This window comes from Ursus americanus, chromosome 34 (assembly GCF_024610735.1).
Source record: "Ursus americanus isolate L20-20 chromosome 34, mUrsAme1.1.p, whole genome shotgun sequence".
NCBI classification, from domain to species: Eukaryota; Metazoa; Chordata; class Mammalia; order Carnivora; family Ursidae; genus Ursus; species Ursus americanus.
This window is the reverse complement of record NC_142160.1, coordinates 24985499-25006954: the sequence shown is the minus strand read 5'-3', so window position 1 is coordinate 25006954 and position 21456 is coordinate 24985499. Positions and strand designations below refer to the sequence as shown.

Below are 21456 nucleotides of genomic sequence, written 5' to 3'. Positions count from 1 at the left end.
TTTATTGGGAGTGAGGGTGGGTTAGCAAGAGAGAGGGGGCATGAGCAGGGGGTAGGGACAGAGGGAGAGGGACAAGCAGACTCCCTGCTGAGCAGGGAGCCCGATGTGGGACTCGATCTCAGGACCCTGAGATCATGACCTGAGCTGAAGGCAGACGCTTCACTGATTGAGCCACCCAGGCACCCTGTCATGCACATGAATTTTTAAGTTTTTTCTTCAAAAAAAAAAATTGAGGTATAACTGACATATGCTAGTCTTAAGTGTACAACGTAATGATTCGGTATTTGTGTGTATTGCAAAATGGTCACCACAATAAATCTAATGTCTGTAACCACAGTTACAACATTTTTTTTCCTTATGGTGAGAACTTTTAAGATGTACTCTCTTAGCAACTTTCACATACCCAGTCCGGTGTTATTAACCGCAGTCACCGTGTCGCGGAAGTTATTTTCTTTATAAACTGTCAGCTCCCAGAGTTGGGGAAACATGATGTTTGTAATTGGGGAGTGGGGGAGTGAGAGGAGGAGATTATTTGCACTTCCTGGTAAGTTTTCAGAGCAATTTAAGGAGAATGCTGTGGACCTGGTCAGTAAACCCTAATGGTTTCGAGCAGGGGTTGGCAAGCTTCTCTGCGGGGCCAGATGATAAGTATTTTGACCAGTTGAGTCCTCACAATAACCCTATGAGTAGATTTGAATCAACTCTGCTGCGTGGCCAGAAAGCAGCTGTGGGCAGTAAAGGAGCTGGTGGGTTGTGTTTATAAAACAGGCCGATGAGGGCCTGTGGGCCTGGTATGCTGACCCCAGGCTTGGGGGCATTCTTGGGGCATGGTAGAGTATTTCTAAACCCTCAGAACAATGGTGGTGACCGGAGCCTTCACCTGTGCTGCACGGGGCATTCTCAGGTCAGTTTGCTCACTGCACAGGGCCTTCTGGACTTCCTGCTGAGGGCCTCCCGCGGGCGCGCCAGGACTCAGGCGAGGCCCTTTCCTGGAGAAGGAAGAAAGGGGGGGCTGTCCCGCGGAGACGCTGTTGTTTCTGCAGTGCTCACGTTGGTCTAGCGAGCTATTCTGCTGTGATTGCTCTCTACGTACAGCATTGGCCCGTACAGCATTGGCCCGTCGGACTAAAAACCCCTATGGGGAGGGGCCCCCAGCCGGTAGAGCTTGTGACTCTTGATCTCAGGTTGTAAGTTCGAGCCCCACGTTGGGTGTAGAATAGTAACTAAATTCTTGGTTCGCCTGGGTGGCTCAGTCGGGTAAGGGCTGCCTTCGGCTCAGGTCATGATCCCAGGTGTCGGGGTTCCCTGCTTGGCAGGGAGTCTGCTTCTCCCTCTGCCCCCACCCCCCACTCATGGCGAGCACGTTCTCTCTCAAATAAATAAATCTTTAAAAAAAAATTCTCTGTCTCTCTCTGCCTGTCCTGACCCCGCTTGAGTGCTCTCTCTTTAAAAAAAAATAAAAAAATAAAAACCTGTGTGGAAATAAGGAAATGAGAAAAAAGAAAAGTATGTAACTAGTAGGTTCAAGGGGCCGGTGTATTTGGCAGGTTGCTCATTTTCAGGTGCTTTTTTTTTTCTTTTTTTTTTTTTAAGTAATTAGAAGTTTCTCTTCTTTTACCAAAAATTTTTGTCTTACGCGCAAATAATAATTTTAACCAGTAGGTCGAATTTTTAAAATTAAGCCAGTAGGAAAGAATGTGCAGTTTTTTTCACATTTCCAATTTACCAAGACACTTTTAATCCAGAAACAAACCACTTTCTTTTGCTCCAGGGAAGCCTGGGGTTTCACAGAATTTAGCGGGTTTCGGTTAATCATTTTTCAGTATGTCAGATGCTTACAATCAAATATGAGACCAAACACATTCTGAAGCCTTGCTTATAATGAATATTGACATTTCTGGGGCAGTATTTCTCCTGCATCACCCCCTGGGTCCACAGAACTAAGGTGGGGGAGGGGAGCCTTTGAAGTATCTGACACCTGTAAACTCTGGCTCTGAGGTGGGGCCTTAGTTTCCTACCTTTGGCCCATTGTTTTCAGCAGCAGGGGTTTCTACAGTCCTGGAAGTCAATCCGCTGCCCCTGGCCGCCCAAAGGCTCAGTGCTGGCCTCCCTCGCTCCCGCTCACCTTCTTAGCCGGGGTGGCCCCGTGTCCATTGGGAGCCCCGGGCTCTCCTAACTGTGCCCTCTGGCAGGCGCGTACCTTCCTGGCCAGCCAAGCACTAGGTCAGAGTGAGTGGTTTCTGAGACCAGAATCGTGTTCAGCTTCCTCGAACCTCCCTTTGTCATACTGCAGTCCTGGTCTGGGATGTCTAGGGCTGCAGGGTGGCCCCGGGGAGCGGGGAGCGAGCCCCAGGTGACGGCACTCACTGCTGCTTCGGTGACTCTGCTGTCACCACACGATTCTGGTAAAAATAGATTTTTCCGTAACGGATGCTGACAGAACTGGCTGGCCATTACACATGCACACACATAAAACCAGAACCTCACTTTTTTTGGGTATTTTTTACTCCTTACATCAAAAGGGAATTCCAAGTGGATGAGAGATTTAAATATATGAGACCGTAGGTATGTGGAGAGGAGATATGGGTAAATATTTCTAAACTTAGACCAGAAATGTCCAAGTACAAAATCCAGACACAAAAGAAAAGATCGACAGGATTAGGTTATTTTAAAAACACCACCAATAACCAAAAACTATGGGCAAAAATTTCAAAGAGGAAGTCCAAGAACAAATGAAAAATTGAGAGTAAAAGCTATTCCCATGAAAGACCAAAGATTTGTCTTTAACATCCAAAGAGCTCCTACAAATCAACAAGATGAACACCCACGTTTTAAAATGGGCAGAAAAGGGGCGCCTGGGTGGCGCAGTCGTTAAGCGTCTGCCTTCAGCTCAGGGCGTGATCCCGGCGTTCTGGGATCGAGTCACACATCAGGCTCCTCCGCTGGGAGCCTGCTTCTTCCTCTCCCACTCCCCCTGCTTGTGTTCCCTCTCTCGCGGGCTGTCTCTCTCTGTCAGATAAATAAATAAAATCTTAAAATAAAATAAAATAAAATGGGCAGAAAATATGAAAAGACATTTCACCAAAATGAACAAATGGCCAGTAAATGAAAAGATGCTCAATTATGCTCATAACTAAAGAAATGTCTTTAAGTAGGCTCTATGCCCAACATGGGGCTCAAACTTACAACCCCAAGATAAACAGTTGCATGCTGTACGGACCAAGCCATCCATGAACCCCAAGAAATGTCTTTTAAAATATTACTGATGAGATTGCCAAACATTAAAAAGTTTTATTTTGGTGTTATTGTGCGAGAAAACAGACATTTCTCGTACTAGTAGTGGGAGAGTAAATTATTGAAACTCCTTTGGAAGCCAGTAGAGTAAGATCAGAAATTTTTAGTTGATTTGGATTTATGAACGTGTTGCATAGTACAGAAGTTTCCTGTATATCCTTCAGCCACCCATATCATTCCTTTGTTGCCACGTCTCTGTGACCGTTCCTCAGTCTTCTTGTTTTTCATGATTTTAACACTTTTTGAATATAGAATGTCCCTCAACTTAAGTTCGTCAGAACTTTTCTCCCCAGGGCATCCTATTAGGCGTTCTGTGATGTCAGGATGTCTCATTAGAGTGACATTCACCTTGACCATCTGCGAAGCGGTGTCTGCTGGGGTTCTCCACTCTTTGCCCCTTGTAATTTGCTAAATATTTTGGGGGCAGTAAGATCTAACAGTTTTGAACGCCTATGACGCAGCACGACCACTTATTGAAACTTACCTACAGCTGTCTGTGGCTTACTCCATCACTTGTCAAATGGGGGTGATTAGTGCCCCCTCAGAGCTGCTGAGAGGCTTCAGGGAGGCCCGTATTTGAAACACTTGATCAGTGCCTGACGCACAGCAAGCTCCTTGCTGGTTCCTCCTCCCTTCCCCAAACCCCTGGAAGCCAGATGTGTTTGGAATTCAGAAGTTTTTCAGAATTCGGAAGATAATAAGATGCACTTATTATATATTATGCGACAGCCCCAGCAGGATCTGCGGCAGCCCCCCCCCCCCCCGTAATCAAACACTGATCTTTCTGCAGCAAAACGTGTGAATAGTCACCAGAAGGAAGAAAGATGAAGACTATATAAGTAGCTTTGGGTGAGCTCTGATCAGGCCTTGATCTGAGTTCAGGACAGGTTTTGTTGCCGTGGATAAGTTTTTAAAAATCTCTTTGGGCTTTTAGAGCATTTTAGGTTTCAGAGTTGTGTGTAAGGGCTTGCACACCTGGATAGAAGTTTGCAAACACAGGTGTGGCTGTAAGGAGTGTTCGTGGCAGCATTGTTGGAAATAAGCCGAGTGGCCCTCTGTGGGAGATTGGTTAAATAAATCCTGGCACACGGAGCCCCATTCAGAACTTTATTTTTTATTTTTTTTAAAGATTTTATTTATTTATTTGACAGAGAGAGAGACAGCCAGCGAGAGAGGGAACACAAGCAGGGGGAGTGGGAGAGAAAGAAGCAGGCTCCTAGCGGAGGAGCCTGATGTGGGGCTCGATCCCATAACGCCGGGATCACGTCCTGAGCCGAAGGCAGACGCTTAACCGCTGTGCCACCCAGGCGCCCCAACCCATTCAGAACTTTAGGAAGAAAAGAGCAAACTGTAATGTGCCACGAGGAAAAGTGTGATGATAAGATGTATGACTAAGTGACTCACGACATTTACAGAACAGTGTGAATGATCTTGTTTGGATTTAAAAACACGTATGCCGATGCTTGTATAAGCATCAAGAAACATCTGGAACATTTAGAAGAGTGGCTGCATATGAGAATCACCTGGGGACACTGAAAACTACTGATGCCTGGCCCTTCTCTGCAGCCATTGAATTGGAAGTGCAGTGGTGGGGCCCACGCCTGCGTCCCAGGTGACGCTGGGGTCCTGGGAGGGTTGAGAGCAGCTGGAATAGGAGGACACCGCCATTAGGAGGAAGACTTCGGATCTCACATTTTACTGTGTGACTTTTCTCCCCCGTTGTATTTCTAGCTTAATACATACTTTTTAAAATTTAAAAAGAGTTAAAAAAGACTGTTCTGCGAGCAAAATCGGATGTAAGGCAGTGGAGACACGTTTTCAGCAGATATATAGAATTTTCTAGAAGTTTAGTATTTCTGAGCTTTACTCTAATATGTATAGTGCTTGCTGATTTCAACTAATCATTGGTTTTTAAAGTTTTTTTCCCCTCTTTCATCCTGACAGACCAGAGGCTGGTGAGGGAGGCACCCCCGGAGGCTGAGGTCAGTTCTGTGCTTCGGAATCCTGGTGGCACTTTATCCCAGGTGATTCCAGAGATTGCTCAGTTACCCCATTGAGACACCCACGCTAGTACGTGATTATGAAGAAGGAAGAGGTCTTCCGGTGACACACCCAGCTCGGAACAGCTTCGGGGGAAGAGCTGCTCCTGTCCGCTCTGCTCCGTTCTTGCTGGCATGAACTGAACCTAGAAGTTGAGGCCCTGGGGGGTCTTTCCTTTCCCCTTCCCCCTCTTCCCTCCCTCCCCCCCTTCCTCCACTGTGGGCCGCACCTGGCATGAAAGCGTCCTCCTTCTCAGAGATGCCCTTTGTGGTGCATGCCGCCCTTCCTCTGATAAGGCCTGTTCTATCCAGCTCAGCAAAGCCGCTTGGGAAGGTCGGCTTTCCTGGTGCTGGTCTCCAGGCAGACCCGGGCTTGGGCTGGAGTCCGGGAGCAAACCTGACCCCTTCCTCCTTGGGAGCTGTACCTGGCCTGCTCTGGAGAGGTGACGCTCTCTGCCGCTGTCTTGCTGCCCTGGTCGTGCTGCGCGGGGAGAGAAGCAGGCATTCGGAGGAAGCCCGGGCCAAGGCCGCACTCCTGCCCGCAGTACCCTGCGTGCGTGCGTGTGTGTGTGTGTGTGTGTGTGTTGGGGGGGGGTGTCCACGCTGGTCGTGACTTACCCAGTGCGCGTCCACACTCCTCCGGGCTGCTTTGTGGCTTTGCTCAACAAATGCTTTAACTGGGTGTCCTTGGTAATTCTGTCCAAGGTGAAGTACCCTCCCTTGTTCGGACTCAAAATGGCCTCTCTGGGGAACAATGAGAAATGGCCTTTTCCCCCCTAGAATGACGTGGAAGTGTTTAATATTTGCTGTGGCTGTTCAGAGATGATTCATTGTCGTCCTGTCCTGGAGGGGTGGGTACTGCCCTTGCCGCGTTTTACGGAAGAGGAAACTGAGGTGCCCGAGAAATTGTCGCCTGGCCGAGGTCTCGAGGCTTCCAGGACGGTGCTCCCTCCTACCAGCCTGTCCTGGGAGGCGGGCCTGCCGCCCGGGGTGCACACCGCTGTGGGCTCTGGGTGTGCCGCTTACGTGGCCCTCTCCTTCCCACAGGTTGGCGTTGCGGGGCACCAGCGCCTTCCTGCTGGCCGTGAGGACGGATCGGTTGCAGCCCTGCGCGTGCCAAGGCTTCTCTGCTTGTTCGTTTGGCAGGTTCTCAGCCGGCCTTTGAGATGATGGGCCTGGGAAACGGGCGCAGGAGCATGAAGTCGCCGCCGCTCGTGCTGGCGGCCCTGGTGGCCTGCATCATCGTCCTGGGCTTCAACTACTGGATCGCCAGCTCCCGGAGCGTCGACCTGCAGGTGCGCGGCTTGGCTGAGCGTGAGTCGCTGGGTGGTGGGGCCTGAGGGCTGCTTACCGCCCCCGAGGGCATGGTGCTCGTGCTTTGTGCGCTCTGTATCTGGAGTTTGGGGCTCCACACGTCCCCACAGCCAGCCCAGGGCTGGACTGTCCCCACCCGCTCTGCCCTTGGGTGGGAGAGGACCTCTCTGGGCCTTAGGATTGCTCCCAGAGCGGCCCTCTCTGCTCGGCCCGTGAGTGAACGAGTTTTCGTTGTGCCGGGGGGGCTGGTTCTGGGAAGACTGCTTGCTTCCGCACACTGACGGCCCGTCGGGCCCTCCGGTCCACGCCAGATCTCAGAGTGCTGTTGGAAATGTATTTGGGTAACAGGTGTAGGAAATGTGGTTTTAGAGGTGCCGGTTGTTAAAATCCTCATTCAAGGCTAGTTGTAACTTTCCCGTTTATCGTTGCGCGTCCTGGGTCAGGCAGTGCTGAGCTAGCATAGAGACTCCCCTTGACCGGACTTCAGTCAGGCACCTCTGACCCCTCTTCCCCTCTAGGCCTCCGTCTTCAGCCTGCCCAGCCCACTTAGCAAAGAAACCTGCTAAGTCATCCCCGCCCCCCATATCTGATCCGGCACCTGCTTCCTCTTGCTGATGTCTGAGCCCTTTGCCGGCCTTTAGCAAGAAATCCCCCCGCCCTTGAGGTCTCCTCTTGACCCTTTTGCTCCTCTGACCCCTCACCCTGCTGCTGGCTACAAACCCTTCGCCGTGTCTGCTGGGTTCAGAGTGGAGCCGGTTCTCCCCCCTGCTGCACAGACACAGCCCGTTGCAGGAGTCTTGAAGGAAGTTTTCCTTCCCACTTTCACACGTGTCCGCATGACTTTCCTTCAACCATGCAGCGTATACTCCGTAGGTCTGGGACTTCGTCCTCCCCCTTCCCAGGAGGGCCGACCGAGACGCAGAGAGGAGCAGTACGCGAGGAGCGGGGATTCCCACGCCGTCTTTTCGGTGGCGGAGCTTGGGCTCGGGGCCACGAAACCCCATCCTGGCCCAGTGTCCTCTCCCCCTGCCTTCCCCGGGGCGGCGGTGCTTTCGTGTGACCTCCCACGGGAGCCCGCTCTCTGGGCGGCCGGCGGCCGGGGACTTGGTGTCCCGAGTTGCACAACTGAATCTGTTCGGAGCGGTTTTGTCTCCGAGGAGTTAAGCGCTCTGTCAGCGGAGGGAGGGAGACGGAACTAAATATTTGAGCACCTGGGAGAGCACGAGGAGCTTCATGTACTTTCCTTCTTCAAGCCTCACAGCAGCCGTGGCAGGGATGCGGTGGTATTTCCTGGGCGATGAGCCGCGCTGGCACAGAAGCCCAGAGAAGGGACTTCCTCTACCTGTAATCCTGTTTCTCTGGACAAATTGTAGTTTCTACACAGTTGACTTCCCAGATTGTTCCTAACAGAACTGCTTCAAGCACATTTTCAGGAGGAAGTCGAGTTAATTCTCCGGGAGCGGAGTTGGCAGAAATTCCATGTGGGCTTTGCAGGACACGCAGAGAACGTGTCTGGCCCCCGGCCACTGCCCGGTTAGGAAGGAGGAGTGCGACGGGAACTGGGGGGTGTGGCGCTGGGGGGGGACGGCCCATGGGGCCCGGGAGCACACCTGCGGTGCATATGGCTTGCCGCTGGCTCTGGGCCCGGCCGAACCGGTTTCTTGGAGGGAAGCTCCCTCCAGCGGCCTGGTCCGCAGGGTAGCTTGGGGTTCGCCCTCACATGCTGTGCTGTCCTCGTAGACCCGGATCCTGGAGTTGGAGGGCAGGGTCCGCAGGGCAGCGGCCGAGAGAGGCGCGGTGGAGCTGAAGAAGAACGAGTTCCAGGGAGAGCTGGAAAAGCAGCGGGAGCAGCTCGACCGAATCCAGTCCAGCCACGACTCGCAGCTGGAGAGCGTCAACAAGATCTACCAGGACGAAAAGGCAAGACCCGCTCTGTTCCCCCTTAATTGTGTTCAGGTGCCAGTTGAGACACTGTTGAGTTCTTCTGGATGGAGCATGAGTGGTGGGAGGGTATCTGTGTGGGGAGGTGGAACGGGCCTCTTGATCAGGTCGTTCTGTCTTAACTGTTCCCTGTGTTGGGCACTGCGTCCCCGGCTTATTTATGCCAGAAAATTTGTACCTCTTAATCCGCTCCGCCTGTTTTACCCGTCCTCCACCCCTGCCCCTCTGGCGACCACCAGATTGCTCTCGGGTGACCCTCTTGTTTTGTTTTTGTTTTTAAATTCCACATGTCCGTGAGATCATACGGCGTATTTGCCTTTCTCGGATTTATTTCACTTAGTGTAGTACCCTCCAAGTCCATCTGTGTTGTCCAAATGGCAAGATTTCATTCTTTTTTATTACTGAGTAATATTCCAGTGTGTGTGTGTGTGTGTGTACACACACACACACGACTTGATCCATTCCTCTGTCGATGGACGCTTGGGCTGCTTCCGTATCTTGGCTGTTGTGAATAATGCTGCAGTAAACATAGGGGTGCATGTATCTATTCAAATTAGTGTTTCTGTTCAGGTAAATACCCAGAAGTAGAATTGCTGGATCGAAGAGTAGTTCTGCTTTTAATTGGAAAAGTATGGAAGCTCCGTGCTGCTTTCCACAGGGGCCGCACCAGTGCCTTCCCACCTGCAGCCATGAGGCCCCTTTGTCCACATGCTCAGCAACACCTGTGTTTGTTCTGAGCTTAGGCGTTCTGACAGGGGGAAGGTGGTATCGTGCGGTTTCGATTTAGAGAAATACTCATTCGCAGAGTACTTTACCGTCTTCACACGTATATTTCTTTTAAGATTGTCCCAATTTTAATGTTTTTTTTAAGATTTTTTATTTATTTGACAGAGCTAGAGACAGCCAGCGAGAGGGAACACAGGCAGGGGGAGTGGGAGAGGAAGAAGCAGGCTCATAGCGGAGGAGCCTGATGTGGGGCTCAATCCCAGGACGCCGGGGTCACGCCCTGAGCCGAAGGCAGACACTTAACAACTGAGCCACCCAGGCGCACCACCAATTTTAATGTTCTAGTAAAGTGCCTCCTAATTTTTCTTCCCTTTGTGGGTGACCCTACTTATACTCCTTAAACCCCCCGTAACTGATGAGAATAGGACCTAGACATTGCTCACGATGTGTACACAGACAGAACCCCTTCAAGCACATTTCTGGGGAGAAAGACTTTATTCTCCAGGAACAGAGTTGGCAGAAATTCCTAGGGCTTTGCAAGACGTGCAGAGAACACGTCTGGCCCCTGGCCTCTGCCTGGTTAGGAAGGAGGAGTGGGATGGGAACTGGGGAGTGTGGGGCTGGGGAGAGGGACCCCAGGAGGGAGGGCCCAGCAGGACCGCCCATGTGGGCTGGGCAGGGTGGGAGGGCCCGTCCAGGCCGGTTGAGTGCTTCCTCAGTGCCCAGCTGTGGTTTAGAATCGGTTGTTCCCATCCGTAGGGAGGGAAGAGAAACGAAGAGGGTGTTTCCTGTGGCTGTCCGCCTGCCTCGGCACCCCTGTGCGTAGTATGTGTGTCAGTACCTGGAAGTTTTACTCTCTTCCTTAGGAAGGATTGTCTTCACTCCGAGCCTCTGGCTTTTTTCTGTGTTTTTACTTTAAAATGTTTCCTTTTTGAAACGGTAGCGATAGACGATCGTATGGGAGTGTGGCCATGAGTGGCGTTGGCTGGTTGCTCTGAAGTATCTTTGTTTTCTTCCCTCCATCAGTCTGCCAGCTGCTTCCGAAATTCCACTGCCCTACAAAATCCAAAATTCTGGCAGCGATATTCTCTCTGTTCGTTCTCCTCCAAGCTTCCGGGTGTTTCTGTGTGTTGCATGGAAGGGTGGGTGCACGTTTTGGGTGGGGAGAAGGAAAAGAGGTTGCAGGTTAATTCCAGCTCGCGGGCGTTCTGCTTTGGTGTGGGTTTGCGCTAGTGTGGCTCCAGGTCCTGTAAAATGGGCTGCAGACAACGGGGCTTCCCATACGGGGTGGGCAGACACCTCCGAGAATGTGCTGTGTACAGAACCTTGGTTCTAGAGAATTCCTGGTAATGCATCATCCCACAGGTGAGTCCTCGAGGTAGAGATGCTGGTTCATTTGGGTATAATCTGATGTGAGGATGAGAGCACAAACTGGGAATTCTTGAAATATGATCGAGGAGCTGTTTCCTGATAAACCTCTGTATATAGGAAGAAGTGCGGAAACATCTTCCAGCCAGAAACGAGGTGACTGTTTCACCTTGGTTCTTAATGTTTCTTTTTTATGGCTTCTTCTTCTTCTTTTTTTTTTTGAAGATTTTATTTATTTATTTGACAGAGATGGAGACAGCCAGTGAGAGAGGGAACACAAGCAGGGGGAGTGGGAGAGGAAGAAGCAGGCTTATAGTGGAGGAGCCTGATGTGGGGCTTGATCCTATAACGCTGGGATCATGCCCTGAGCCGAAGGCAGACGCCCAACCGCTGTGCCACCCAGGCGCACCTGTTTTATGGCTTCTTCTTAAAAGGGGGCTTAGCTCTCCTGCCCCACCGACTCAAGAACTGTTTGGGGATCCAGGGGGAGGAAGGCTCTTGTAGTTGCAATACACAGCTTAGATACTGAAAATCGAGGAGTCCCAGTTAAGATGGTGAAATACACACTTGAAAGGACAGCCGCTGGGGAAGAATGAGAGTCCCTTTTCATTGGAAATTTTTAACCTTTAGAATATGTGATAGAAAGTTCTTCTAATTTGGGGGTGGGGGACTAGTTTCTTAGCTCCAGGAGGGTTGTAGCTGTAGCTTGGCTAGTGGTAAAAGGCATGGGGTGTCCAGTCAGGCAGACTTGGGTTCAAATCCTGTTTTCCTTAGCTCCATGATTTTAGTCAAGTCACTTAAACTGTCTGGGTCTGTTTCCTCCGCTCTCGAGTGAGAATAACAGAATCCTCCTTACAGTATGGCTGTAGGAGTCAGTGAGACAGTATTTATGGAGGGCTTAGCACAATGCTTGACATGGACTAGAAGCTCAAGAGCTGGTAGCTGGTGTTCTTACAACTAGTCCTAGTAATCGCGGTAACAGCAATGGCGTAGAAATAGAGGCAGTAGTAAACCGTAGCATTAGTAGTGATAATACTATTTTTTTTTTTTGGGGGGGCATGGACTTTTTTTTTTTTTAATTCCAAATTGAAACCATGAAACAAAATTGCCCTACCCTTAGGAAAGGATTAAGATGCTGGGGTATCCATTAGAACCAAGAGTGAGCGGTGCGCTGAGACGCAGAAAGCGTAACGGTGAGGGCCTCCACGGCAGCGGGAGAGCTCCCGTTCGCCGGGTCTCTGCTCAGCCAGACGCCAAGCTGAGCATCCTGCAGCGATCATTCCCTGAATTGGTCTCGACAGCCTCATGAGAGTGGTGCTTTGGCTCTGAGAGTTCGTAGCCCTCCCCCAGGATGAGGCCTAGACCCCCGACAGCCCGCTGGAGGGCCTCCCTCTGCTCTGTGCGGACGCAGGCCCGAGGTGATGGGGTGGGGGCTTCTCCAGAACTCTCCATCCCTAAATAACACGGGCTGTGGGTGAGGTCGCAGGAAACCATAGTTGTTGAAGTGAGGTGATGGGATCCTATATTTATCTCCGTGCTTGAAAAGAGCACGGTATTCCAGCTAGCTCTCTTGGCCCCAAGTCCAAATTCTCAGGCAATAAAACACCTGATTCTTTATGGCCGGGCAGTTCCGAGAGAAGCAGGGCTGGTCTGTCACACCACATGTTGTTTTTTTTTTTTTTCTCTTAGGAGGTTAGCGCTGTGGTTTAAATTGGACTGCGGCTCTTCTTCGGAATGTTAAAGAATCCTCTGGCGGTCTAATAGAACTTCTCAGCCCTGGGAGGACTTGGGGGTGTCGGCGTCTGTGGGTGGGGGTGATTTGCAAGTGTCACACGCCCTAGAGCTTTCTGACCTCCTGGAACCTTCCCCCCGCCTTGGGTGGGCACCGTTGCTCTGGAGGGTATTGTAGCCATCAGATGGGGGTGTGGACGGAAGCTCGAAGGCCAAACCCCCCAGGGATGACGTGGGTACGAAAGGAGCGCTTCGGGTCAGCGCTGTGGAGTAGAATTCGCCGGGATGAGGGAAGTGCCCTGTTTGTGCTGTATGGTCTGCCCTGGCTCTGTACGGCCGTCGAACACCTGAAATGTGGTGGCTGGGTCTGAGGAACGGAACTGTGAATTTTATTTAATTCTAACTACTTAAAAGTGGCCAAATATCGGACGGCACGGGTTTGAACGATAGAGGCGGGACTCTGGTGGAAGGGCTGAGTGTCCTGTTCCGCAGGGGGGCCAAGGCTGGGTCACCTTTGCTTCTCTGCTGTCTTTCCCCTTTTGCTGTTGGTCTAGAATTGGGCCATAGAAGCTGAGGTCCCCTTGTGATCGGGCAGCTGTGCTCCCTGTGAGGGCCTCTCGTTGCTCGGTAGTGAGCGGGGCTGCGGAGTTCAGGCCGGCTTATCAAGTTGGCCTTCGTGAACTTACTGTCACGGAAGTTGTTTTGGAGAAATCAGGCCTTGCCGGGCGGCCCGTCAGTCGCCTGGCAGCTTATGCAAACTGATACAGATTTTAAAGAGACAGACTGTGGGTGTTGGGCCTTGGAGAATATCGAATTTTTTTAAAAGATGATACACACGTGCGGGCGTGCGATTTTCTCTAAGTGCAGGTGGTTCCTCCAGAGACTGAGGAGATAACGGGGTGTTTTGCAGTGTTGCACTTTTCAAAATAAAATTGCCTTGTCAGGGTTTTCATCTTCATTTTTCCGACCCTTTCTCAATGAAATGATTTTAAAGTAGAGTATGATTAAGAGCGAGAATTCTTTAAAAATCTGGCAGTGCGGTTACAAAGTAACTGTTTTTTCTAAGATATTTCTCACATCTTTACGGGAATCCTTGACAGTTTTTAGAAGATGTGCCAAGTTGCAAACTTCCTGCTCCCCACTCTTTCCCCCAAGATGGCCAGCTCCCCCGGACTTGGAATCTGGGTGTGTCTGCAGGTCCTCAGTCCTGAGACCAGCTTCTCGAGCGCCCCTCCGTTGTCACTGCAGTGGGTGGGCAAGCGTGAAACCTGACGTGAGCTCTCGACAGCCTCGCTCTGGTGCTGGAAGGAGCCCCAGAGCAGTTTGAGTAGAAAGAGCAGGGCATGCAGAGTTCAGAGGAGTAAGAAGCCAACGCCTGTGTGCCCCTCCCCCCAGAAATGAAAACAAAAACCATTATCACGTTGAGGTCTCCGTGTTCTCCTTCTCTGTCCCTTCCTTCTTGCCCTCCTGCCCAAAGGTCACCACTGTTATGAATTTTTTAAATTGTAATTCCAGTATAGTTGTGTTATTAGTTTCAGGTGTACAGTGGTGATTCCACGCTTCCTACGTCACCCAGTGCTCACGACAAGTGCCCTCCTTAGTCCCCATCACCTGTTTCACACCCCCCGCCCACTATTATGAATTTTAGTGGTTATACTTTGTATTTCTGAACTTCTACAGATGTCCATTGGCCAGAGCATTGGCCACATTCTGTCTTGATAGTATGAACCAAAGCCCACTGATTTTTTTTTTTTAATCGGAATCAAAGCCTCCGACTCTTTTTATGATAAACACTTCAGATAAGACTTCAGCTGATTCTTGAAGATGCATCTATCATTTTCACTCCCCCCCCTTTTTTTTTTTTAAAGATTTTATTTATTTATTTGACAGAGAGAGAGACAGCCAGCGAGAGAGGGAACACAAGCAGGGGGAGTGGGAGAGGAAGAAGCAGGCTCATAGCGGAGGAGCCTGATGTGGGGCTCGATCCCACAACGCCAGGATTATGCCCTGAGCCGAAGGCAGACGCTTAACCGCTGTGCCACCCAGGCGCCCCCATAGAGTGTTTTAATCCAGGCTTTTATTTTGTTGTCAGAAGGCTGATCAGTATTTTCGGGTCTGAAGACTTACCAAGATCTCTGGTGCCCCCCAGCCCCCCACTAGTGCTGCCCCCTGGCCACAAGGTGGCCCTAACGGCCATCTCTGAGGTGCTTGGAGGGGGAGCCTGAGAGGCCACCAGTGACTCAGTGGCCCTTCAGGCAGGAACGTGGAGCTTCCTGCTATTGTGTTCTCGGTTTGGTCTCCAGAGTTAGAGTCCGAAATAGTGTCCTTTTCCTGATCTGTGTTTGTGCCCTTCTTCCTGGCTCCTTTCTTGCAGCCATTTTTTTTTTCCACCTTGACCTTTGAAGTTTTCACTTGTGTTAAGTATGTAAATTAACGCTGCAGGAGCCCGAAGAAACGCATTTGAGTCATGTTTCATGTATGATGGAAACACAGTTTCTGTATCCTTCTGGAAGGGAAGGAGCCAACCCGGAAAAAGGCCGGAGGGCCAGGCTGCAGAGCGGGAGAGCGGATGGTGGCGACACATGAACCGTCTCCCGCCCAGAAAAAGTTTATGCGGGGGGGGGGGGGGGGAGCTGGGAAAGCCGAGGGAGGAGGGTCACCCACCCATGTGACCTGTGCCGCAGGGAGCATCAACCGAGGGGCGTGTGGGGTCTGAAAACACCCTGCCCGCCCCCCCCCCCCCGGGCTTCGCTGCTGTAAGGGATCCGTCGGGCAGTGAAGCCAACCTGGCTGGGCTCGTGGGTTCTTGTGCGGTGTTTGAACTCGGGGCGGGAGCCGCTCCCCTTGACTGCAGCCACGTTTGGCTCTAAGAGGGACATTCTAGAGAGGAACTGACTAACGTTAGGAAGTCTGGTCATTTGTCCTGCCTGAGAGTGTTCAGACTGCTGTCCTGTGCTTCTGACAGTGCCTGGCTGTCAGGCCGGCGTGCTTAGCTCTGAGCCTGAGGTGCAGACACGCTGGGGTGACCGGCCTGCAGAGGGGGCTTTCTGTCCCCCCCCATATGAATCCTCCTACAGCATTCGGAGCATTCTGGCTGCTTTCTCTCTGGTCCAGTTTCTCTTGCGCACCGGAGAGGGTGGTGATTTTCTGGGGCGGTGGTTTTCTTGGGGGGACCAGAGTGGACTTGTGCAGATAGAAACAGTTTCTTTGATTTTTATCACCTTTTATTGCTGTGATTGATTGAAGACTGAAGTGTTCTGGAAGGGCTTTTCTGTTGTTAATCCGCACTGATTTTCCGTATCTCTCTTCCGCCCATTCAGTACTTACTCTGCGGGGTGCTGGGCTGGGGCCGGGGGTGCCCAAGCTGTGCCCGTTCAGTGGCTGGGACAGAGTCAGTGGGTCTGTCCGCCCGCTTGCAGACAGACACACGGTTCCAGCTGTTTTCAGCAGAGAGGGCTTAGTGCAGGGAAGTAGGTGCCTACAGAAAGGTGGGAAGGGTCCGGAAGAGCATCCTGTCCAGGGGCAGCTCCCAGGTGGCTGGACCAGGAGGCTGCCACTGCAGGCTTAGCCTAGAGCCAGGGGCACCCTGCTTCTGGCTCCTTTCTGTACCCCCACCTCCCTAACTGCTCCGCCTTTCGGTGTCACGTGAATGCATCTGATTGGAATCTGAATCCCATAGGGGGTGAATCTGGAAAATGGCTGGGCAGCCGGAGGAGGCGTCCCCAGGCCGGTGGCAGGTGGGATGTGGAAAGGCTGCGCAGGGGCGGACGGGAACGCAGGGGAGGGGAGTCCGTCTGAAATCTGTGTCCCTGAAATGAAGGGGTTTGTTCAGATTGTAAGTTCTCTAGTGTGCAGACTAGACGTGGCCTTCGACAGCTTTGTGATTAAACTCGAGTCCTTTACCGCCCACGCTGAGGAAGCGTGTGTTGGGAGAAACCGCAGTCTCCCTTTTCTGCGCTGTCCCTGCAGGGCAGCGGCCGGCCTCCATCCCCTCCATCCCCTCCATCCCCTGCATCCCCTCCATCCCCTGCATCCCCTCCATCCCCTGCATCCCCTCCATCCCCTGCATCCCCTCCATCCCCTGCATCCCCTGCATCCCCTGCATCCCCTCCATCCCCTGCATCCCCTCCATCCCCTGCATCCCCTCCATCCCCTGCATCCCCTCCATCCCCTGCATCCCCTGCATCCCCTCCATCCCCTTCATCCCCTCCATCCCCTCCATCCCCTGCATCCCCTGCATCCCCTGCATCCCCTCCATCCCCTCCATCCCCTGCATCCCCTGCATCCCCTCCATCCCCTGCATCCCTTCCATCCCCTCCATCCCCTGCATCCCCTGCATCCCCTGCATCCCCTCCATCCCTTCCATCCCCTGCATCCCCTGCATCCCCTGCATCCCCTGCATCCCCTGCATCCCCTGCATCCCCTCCATCCCCTCCATCCCCTCCATCCCCTCCATCCCCTCCATCCCCTCCATCCCCTCCATCCCCTCCATTCCCCCCATCCCGGCGGAGGGCGGACGGGGCCTGGGGTTAATGCCCCGCGGAAGGAAGGTGTGATCGGGAGCTGTGGTCGCGCTGTGGTTGAGCCCATGCGTTGGCTGTGCGTTGCTGTCCCGTGCTCACAGGGAGAGGAGCCATCCCCGCGGACGTGCCTGCTCTCGGACTTGGCTTCTCCCCAGAAGGTGCAGCTCGGTGCTTCCTTCTGGAGCAGGTATGGGGGGTGCTCCTGAGGCTGGCTTTTGTCTCATCTGGAGACTCAGAACCCCTCGACGTCTGTTCACCTCTGACCTTCTCAACCCGGTGCTGCAGGACAAGCGTTTGATGTGAAATACACAAGAACCTTTGACCTACCTTTTCATTTATTCTCTCTGTGGCTCGACCAGCGGGAGCCTGGGACATGAGTGGGCTCTGTAACCCGATGCCCTTCAGTTCCGTTCTCTTCAGTCCCCGAGTATCTGTGTACCCCGTTTGCAGGAACTCCGAATTTGCAGAGCTGTGGCCTTTCCCACAGGTGGGGGTGGGGAAATTGTCCGCATCCCCATCTGGAAACAGGAGAACTAACGCTCACGGAAGGGGTTCAGCCCAGGGCTTCTTGGCATCTGCAGCCCCTCGCACCAGCCCTGCGGGGACAGTGGGTCAGTTCTTTAGTTGGTTAAAGAGCAAGGGGAGGGTTCTGCGTCGCTGTTGCTGTCTCTGCTGCTGTGAGGGGTTTTCTTCCTCCGAACACAGAGATGAAGATTCTCAGCCCCCCCCCCACCCGCCCCCGTCAGGCCCGTGTGCTGTGCTCTTGGATCTGAGCAACACCTCACAGCCGCTGTCGTTCCTGGGAACCTGGCAAGTGTCGGGAAGGGAAACCAGGAAGAGCCGAGGTGGGGGGTGGTGCGAAGAGTTCAAGGTGAATGTGAACTGCTCCAGGGGGAAGGGACCCAAGCTCTCTGGCAGCCGGCAGTTGGTGATGGAAAGATCCAGGGTTTGTGCACGGAGGAGGAGGTCCCTCATTCTGCCTCAGTCAACTGCTGGAGAATCATCAGGAAGCTTCTGGAGTTCCCACTGCGTGCCCTGTTCAGGTCCTCCTGGGGGTTCTCTTTGCCCCACATTATTGACGGCATGTGGGTGGATGTGATCCAAGAGCCCGTTGTGGCAGGTGGCTGGCTCCAAGTCAGGGCAGTCTCCTCAGTTTGCCCCTCCCCCTCCCCCTTCCGTCCCCGCCCTCCTCCCCCCTCCCTCCGCTTCCCTCCTTCCCTCTCTCCAGTGTGCCCCTTCCTGGGGGTGGGTGTGGCCCGTTCATGCTTGTCCCCAAGATGGAAAGCACCCCGCACGGACTTTGCTCTGCGGAGCTGCCTGGGAAATCCCGGAGTCCGCGCTGGGCCTGGCAGCCAGGTGCAGGTGGGGCCTTCCCGGGCAGCGGGCAGACATGCTGTTCCTTCTTCCTGACCGCTCGGGCCTTTGGCGGGGCGTTTTGGGTGTAGGGCAGCTGCGCCCTTTGCGGAACTGGGGGTTTCCTAAGCTTAAACACAGTGTTGCTTAATCCCCCCGCCCCCCCCCCACGACCTGCTCTTGCAGCTCTGTGCCTTGAATCCACGGTCCTGCAGCCCCAGCCCAGTCCCGCCTTCCTGCCCGCCCGGGAGCCCCTGTCGGCCGGGGCCTCTCAGCCCACTCCTGCCGTCCGGCATCCACAGCCTCACACGCTCCTTCCCTGACCCCCCTACCTCCTGCTCTTCGTGGGGTTTGCTCTTGTTTTTACTGCGGTAAGATGGGCATAATACAAAACGGCCGTTTTAACCGTGTTTAACTGCACAGTGCGGGGGCATGAATCACACTCCCCTTGCTGGGCACCTGTCACACCGTTCGCCTCCAGAGCTTTCCCATCTTCCCCAGGGAAGCGCTGTCCCCATTACACACGAGCACCCCATTCCCTCACCCCTGAGTCCTGGTGACCACGGGTTTCCCTCCTGTCTCTGAATCGGACTACCCTTCGTTTCTCACACAAGTGGGATCGGGCGGTGTTGGTCCTTTTGTGTCGGCTTTATTTCGTGCAGCAGAACGTCTCCCATATGCTAGCGTGTGTGTGTTTTTTTTTAAAGATTTTATTGATTTGACAGGGCATGCAGGTGCATGAGAGGGGGGAGGGGCAGAGAGCGGGAGAAGCAGGCTCCCCGCTGAGCAGGGAGACCCGACGGGGGCTCGATCCCAGCACCCCGGGATCATGACGTGAGCTGAAGGCAGACGCTTAACCAGCCGAGCCCCCCGGGCGCCCCCACACGCTAGCGTTCTTGTGTCAATAGTCTGTCCCTGTCTGTCTGTCTTCTCGGGCACGTGCCATACTCACTCCCATGCCCCTGCCGTTTGCTGGACCGTGAATCACCCAGGCTGCAAGTTCCTGTACTTTGTGGGGTCCTGGGTCTCTAAGTCGCCCAGTCGGTCTGGCACGCAGCAGTTAGGCCCAGCCTCTCTGAGGACCTTCTGTGTGAGTGGGGACTTAGCCCCTCTCTGCTGCCACCGGAGCTGTGGGAACTTGGTGTCGTCTGTCCCCACACACCCCTCCCTCCGCCTTTCGTAGAGGGCCTGTCTGGGGAGCTGGGGGCAGCCGTGTGGATGGCCCGCCCTTGCGCCTCCAGGCCGAGGCTCGTGCTGGACACCTGATGCCCACGCTGGGCGGGTTTGCTGAGTTCTGGAATTCTGCACGTGGCACCCTTGGCCGGAGGACAGCCGTGCCTCTCGGTGGCCTGCCTTCCCTGGTCTTCGGCCCACAGGGGCTGTCGGTGCGAAGCGTTTGGGGCGGCAGGGCTTATTTTGGTGGTGAGAACGGTGCCAGTGTGAGTGTGTCATCTTAGCGGGACACCATAAATAAAGAACGAATTGGCACTTCTTTGCCATCAGACTCTCTCTCTGCCCTCCCTTCTCATTCCTCAGGGTCTGTGCTGTCCCAACGGACAAGTGGCTGGTGAGCACTGAAAATGTGCCTTTTGAGATGTGCTGTAAAAATGTAAAAATATGCTAGATTTCAAAGGCTTGGTATGGAAAAAAAATCTCATTAATACTGTTCTATGTTGATTACATTCTGAGACGATAATTTGGCTATGCCAGATTAAATGCAGTATTTAATTTCACCGATTTCTTTTTGTTAATTGGGACAAAATTCACATAACCTAAACATTACCGTGTTAACCATTTTACAGTGTATCCTTCGGTGGCTGTGGTATGCTTACGATGCGGTGTGGCCGTCAGCACCGTCTCAGTCCAGAACATTTTCATCACCCCCAAGACAAATCCCACCCCCGTGAAGCAAGTGCTCCCCACTTCCCCTTCCTCCCCGTCCCTGGCTCCCACTAGTTTACGTTCTGTGTCCCCAGCGTTGCCTGCTCTGGGCGTTTCCTACCTGCAGAATTGTGCATTTTGTGGGTTTTGTGCCTGCCTCCTTGCACTCCAGGCTCAGGGCACGTGTCAGGACTCCGTTCCTTTTTATGGCTGCATAATACTCCTCTGGCTGCACCACGTGTATCCGTTCTTCCCTCAGGGGACATTGAGTTGTTTGCATGTTTTGGCAGTTATGAATAATTCTGCTTGTCTGGGGGCAAGTGTCGGACGGACATATGTCATTCTCTTGCTTACGTACCCAGGAAGAGGAGTCCTGGGACATGTGACAACGGTTTACCTTTTGGGGAAACTGCCGAGCCGCTTTCCACAGCGACTGCACCATTTTCCGTTCTCCTCAGCTGCGCCTGAGGGTTCCAGTTTCTCTGCACTTTCTCCCCATCCTTGTCCGTACTTATTTTCCTGTTTGCTTTTTATTTATTTTTAACTTGCAGCCATGTCAGTGTGTGTGACACGGTGTCTTCTCATTTGGGATTTGTGTTTCTGGTGATGGCGGGTGTCTTTCTGGTGCTTATTGGCCATTTATGTATCATCTTTGGGGAAATGTCTGTTCCAATCCTTCACCCAATCTGCTTCTTTTCACTTTAATGTGACTACTAGAAATTGTGGGGTTTCCATACGGGGCGGACATTACCTTTCTCTCTGGGAGGTTTTGAGATTGGTCAGGGGGACAGGGAGACTAAGGAATATCTCGGATTCTTCCTTCCTTCTCCGTGTCATTCTCAGGTCACCAAGATTGCTGTCCCCCTTGAGGTCCTCTCCCCGAGGCACAATCAGGAGTGTCGTTACGTGGAACTTCTCCAGGCACCGTGGGGGACAAGGGTTAGCTAGTCTGAGGGGCCTGTGAGTCCGGCTGAAGTGAAGGGGGCCTCTGGCCTTCAAAGCAGATCATTTCAATGAGTGAAACAGAGCGGTGGAGGGGTCCTTTCCTTCTCTATCACGTGATCTGCGTCACCCTTGCAAGGGGGCTTTCCGAAAGTTAGGATTTTAAAATTTACATTTTATGGAGCTTTTAGAGTGGTAGAATTTGTCTAATTACTGCTTTGAAAATTTATGAACTGTTGAGCTGCTTTTTCTAGGAATCTAATGTGGAAATAGTTGGATCAAGTAGACTCGTTCCTCAGAACGGTTATGATACATTTCTACGTGGGTGATTCGTCCTGAGGTCT

At 52.8% G+C, this 21456-nt stretch overlaps 1 protein-coding gene across 6 annotated transcripts in view; it reads left to right on the top strand.

Moving 5' to 3' along the window:
* The window catches only part of GOLM1 (golgi membrane protein 1), a 52808-nt gene that overhangs the window by 4078 nt on the left and 27274 nt on the right, over positions 1-21456 (top strand). For 3 of the 6 annotated variants that reach the window (XM_045780911.2, XM_045780910.2, XM_045780906.2), the window contains exons 2-4: positions 5239-5276; positions 6480-6628; positions 8388-8567. In XM_045780911.2, the coding sequence (XP_045636867.2) occupies positions 6500-6628; positions 8388-8567 (309 nt within the window). In that variant the 5' untranslated portion in view covers positions 5239-5276; positions 6480-6499. Of the gene's footprint in view, positions 1-5238; positions 5319-6380; positions 6629-8387; positions 8568-21456 lie in introns of all 6 variants that reach the window. The other 3 variants (XM_045780908.2, XM_045780907.2, XM_045780909.2) reach the window with 3 other exon arrangements.